This window comes from Bos javanicus, chromosome 3 (genome assembly GCF_032452875.1).
Source record: "Bos javanicus breed banteng chromosome 3, ARS-OSU_banteng_1.0, whole genome shotgun sequence".
Taxonomy (NCBI): Eukaryota; Metazoa; Chordata; class Mammalia; order Artiodactyla; family Bovidae; genus Bos; species Bos javanicus.
Genome location: NC_083870.1, coordinates 119,511,411 through 119,515,536, shown reverse-complemented (window position 1 = coordinate 119,515,536; position 4,126 = coordinate 119,511,411). Strand labels below are relative to the sequence as shown.

At 51.8% G+C, this 4,126-nt stretch overlaps 1 protein-coding gene across 1 annotated transcript; it reads left to right on the top strand.

The window, feature by feature from the left end:
* The first annotated feature begins 1,426 nt into the window (after positions 1–1,426).
* Positions 1,427–2,497, top strand: LOC133245390 (olfactory receptor 9S13-like). Its single transcript, XM_061413269.1, has one exon. The coding sequence runs from the start codon at positions 1,474–1,476 to the stop codon at positions 2,422–2,424; it is 951 nt and encodes a 316-aa protein (XP_061269253.1). The 5' UTR covers positions 1,427–1,473; the 3' UTR covers positions 2,425–2,497.
* The last annotated feature ends 1,629 nt before the right edge of the window (positions 2,498–4,126 follow it).

Here is a 4,126-nt window from a genome sequence, read left to right as displayed (position 1 = left end):
CCATGTACGGGCTGGGTGACCAAGGTGTGTTGGGCAGACCCCAGCTCCACCCGTAACACCCAGCTCAAAACCTGATTTGAGAGGAGCCATCCTGGGCATCCCTGGTCTGACTGTCCCCTCTGCTGTCATGTGAGGGTTGGAGTCAAATAGCCCAGGAAAGAAATGCTGGACAACCCACTCTTTGACTTGCACTTCTACTGGAAAGTCTTGCCTCTCATGGATCACCTTCTAAGAACTTCAGGCTGGGAGGGAACATGGGGGCCATTGCTCCTCAACAGGCACCACTCACCACCACCCTCTGCCTGCACACCCACACTTCTGGGGAACTCTCTCCCTCCAAAGGCAGCCAGCTCCATGATGTTGCAGATCTGACCTCTAAGAAGCATGGGATCTCTTTGAAATCAGCCTTCACCCTCTCACGAACCGTCCGTCCCCACCATCCACCCCCGAGAGGCACTGTGGCTCTGTGCCCACCATTCTTCCCCACTCAACCGTTCCTCAACCATTCCTCTGGCCACCACACAGCGGGTCCCCATGTCCCACGTGAGTGTGGTGGTCAGCCCTGTGCAGTGCAGACAAGGGATGTCTTGGCTGTGACAGGGACAGGAAGCAGCACCCAGCAGGAGACGCAGACACTGAGCAAATGTGACTGTTGGAGGCTCCCATGGCTCCAAGCAGTCACCTCACAGGGTGTTCCCAGGAGCCAGGGAGGGGAAGGCATGCCCATCTCCTGAAAGTGTCGCAGCCCCTGTCCTGCTGCTTCTCAGACCATGGAGGTGGTGTCCCCTCTCCATTTTTTCCAACACTGGGACATTGGCAGGAGGCTCCCTGACATCCTCAAGAATACACAGCACTCTGCTGACACCATGACACCGTGGTCCAGGCTCCAGACAGTGAAGCTGAGATGGGGCTCAGGGGTTGCAAGAGAAGCAGACAGAAAACACACATTTGCCTCATGGGGGCTGGTTCCTGCTCTGTTCCCTGCCTGGAGATGGAGTCATCACCAACTCAAGAGCAGGTAGGTATGAGGCCCTCAGTTCGCATTTCTAAAATTAATGAATTAGTTACTGAGGCACAGTTAATTTAAGATAAAATACATGAGCAAGTGTGGAAATGGCACCATTAGGAGGCATTTCCTTGGGGGTGGAAAGCTTTTCTCTGAGAGGAGGGACAAAGGCCTGCAATGCTGCTCACACTGCAAGGTCTCACTGAAGCACCCAGTCCCTGCCCCAATAAATAGCAGCTCAGACTTTACCACAGAGGGAATGTTTGTGATTTAGTAAAATTGGAGGAAATCTTTGCATTTCAGGTTAGTCTGAGTGCATCAGAAATGGGCAGCTGTGGTCTCTTAGTCAGTGGGCAGTGAAGGCTCTCTGGTCTGCAAGAGATATGACCTTGTGACCTTGACCTGCTCCCTCTTGCTGCCCCGGCCTGCTCTCTGCTGTCTACTCTGGGTATCATCAGCTCAGGGCCATGTCACCCCACAGAAATGGAAACCTCTCAGTGATGCCTCTGCAGGAGTTTGTGCTGGATGGATTTGAGGGTGGTCTGCAGACCCAGGCCCTGCTCTTTGCTCTGTTCCTGGCCCTGTACGTGGTGGCCATCCTGGGGAACCTCACCATGATCATGGTCATCACCCTGGATGCCCGTCTGCACTCCCCAATGTACTTCTTCCTCAAGAACCTCTCACTTGTGGACCTGTGTTACTCATCTGTCATTGCACCTAAGGCCTTGGCCAACTTCCTGTCCTCCTCCAAGGTCATTACCTTTGAGGGATGTGCTACCCAGTTCTTCTTCTTCTCCCTGCTGGTCACCACTGAGGGATTCCTCTTGGCCGTGATGGCCTATGACCGCTTCATGGCCATCTGCAGCCCCCTGAGCTATCCCATCTCCATGTGCCCCTCGGCCTGTGCCCGCCTGATGCTGGGCTGCTACTCTGGGGGCTGCCTCAACTCCATCCTGCAGGCCAGCTTCACATTCAGCCTCCCGTTCTGCAGCTCCAACCACATCGACCACTTCTTCTGTGATGTGCCGCCTCTACTCAAACTTGCCTGTGCTGACACTACCATCAATGAGCTGGTCATGTTTGGCATTTGTGGCCTCATCATCATGGGCACCACACTCGTGGTCCTCACCTCCTATGGCTACATCACAGTGACCATCCTGAGGATGCGCTCAGGAGGAGGGAGACACAAGCTCTTCTCCACCTGCGGCTCCCACATGACAGCCGTGTCCCTCTTTTATGGGACTGTCTTTGTCATGTATGCCCAACCGGGAGCTGTGCAGTCCATGGAGCAGGGCAAGGTGGTCTCTGTCTTCTACACCCTGGTCATCCCGATGCTGAATCCCCTCATCTACAGTCTGAGAAACAAGGATGTGAAGGATGCCCTGTGGAGACTGGGGCAGAAACACACAGCCACGTGAAGGAGGGTGACCAGATGGGGACAATGTGTCCTGAGGAGAGGACAAGAGGGCTTTGGGGGAGGCACTGCATTTGGTTTGACAAATTCATTCCTCATTACCCAATTCATTCTTTCATTAAACATCTTATTCAACCTTTCAGGGAAGCACATCATGAAACACGTATACAGGTGTGAGATGCAAAGGTGGATAAAGTATCTTTGCCACCAAAAGACTAATGGTCCACAGATAAGACCCTAAACTTGAAGTTTGGTAACACACAGTGGGCAGAGTCATGAACAAGGAGTCTTTGAAGCAGGATATGGGTCCCAATTCAAAATCTACCAGTGAAGGTACATGACTAAGAAATTGTGAGATCTCTCTCTCTACTTTAAGGCTGAATCTTTGTAAATCTGCATTCAGCAATCTCCCTGGACCTCCTAGCAGGGGCCTTGGGATGCTCAGCCTTGGCACCTCCTTAGCAATGGCATGGGGTCACCCAGAACTAACTAGAAGAATTAGGAAGACCATCTGCTGCTACTGCTGCTAAGTTGCTTCAGTCGTGTCTGACTCTGTGTGACCCCATAGACAGCAGCCCATCAGGCTCCACCATCCCTGGGATTCTCCAGGCAAGAACCCTGGAGTGGGTTGCCATTTCCTTCTCCGATGCATGAAAATGAAAAGTGAAAGTGAAGTCACTCAGTCGTGTCCGACCCTTAGCGACCCCATGGACTGCAGCCCACCAGGCTCCTCCGGCCATGGGATTTTCCAGGCAAGAGTACTGGAGTGGGGTGCCATTGCCTACTCCCCTCAATCCTGACCTGGGCTGTTCCTCCTCCTCCCCTTTCTGTTCACTGATGCCGCCACCCAACAGGGCAGCAGGGAGCACCTGTTCTCCTGCTTCAGACACTCCTAGTGCTCCCTGCCCTGGGTTTCTCCCCTCAGACAGCAGCTGGGAGCCCTAGGGATCCAACATTGATGCCTAACACCCAAAGTTCCACTGGCCCTTTGAGAAAGTTAACTTAGGCAGGTTGATAAGGAGCCCAAGCCTAAGTAAGACCCTTCAAGGAGGAGGTAAACATTCCTTCTTTTTCACATTCTTTTGCCTTAGACAAGTAGGTCTTGTAGGCAGCAGTATCTCTTGTTCAAAGGCATGCCCTTTTTTTTTTGAGCTTTGGGTGTATGTTAGGGAAGACAGTCCAGGTAAAAACTTCCATAGTCTTGAGCTCGGGTTAACCTGTTCCTTCTGGCTAATCTCATACTAATGTCATCCCAGGATGTATGTTCTGGGAAAGGGTCTGGACAAAATTCCCACAGCCTTGAGGTATATTTTATCTGTTCCCAGCAGCTAGTTGAGAAGTATACAAGGCCCTGCTTAAACTAGTGAGGTGGGTAGTCTCCTGCCCCCTTCTGATGTGTAAGCCCCCTTATGATGTCTTCTATATGACAGAGGATTTCTCTGTCACTTTCACTTTTAGCAAAATTTACACAAAACTCTGAGTGACTGAGACTGGCTTTGGTCCTGGAGTTAAATCTTTTCCTTCAGAGACCACGAATCTGGCAGCACCTCCTCCAGGGCATCTTCCCAGGGATCAAACCCAAGTCTCTTACATCTCCTGCATTAATAGGTGTGTTCTTTACCACAAATGCCACCTGTGAAGCCCATATAGTACTTTTCATCATGGCTGTACCATTTCATATCCCCACCAGCGGTGTGAAACAATTT

What these genes read in the sequence shown, in the direction of transcription:
- LOC133245390 (XM_061413269.1), top strand. Translation starts at nt 1,474, where the DNA reads ATGTCACCCCACAGAAATGGAAACCTCTCAGTGATGCCTCTGCAGGAG.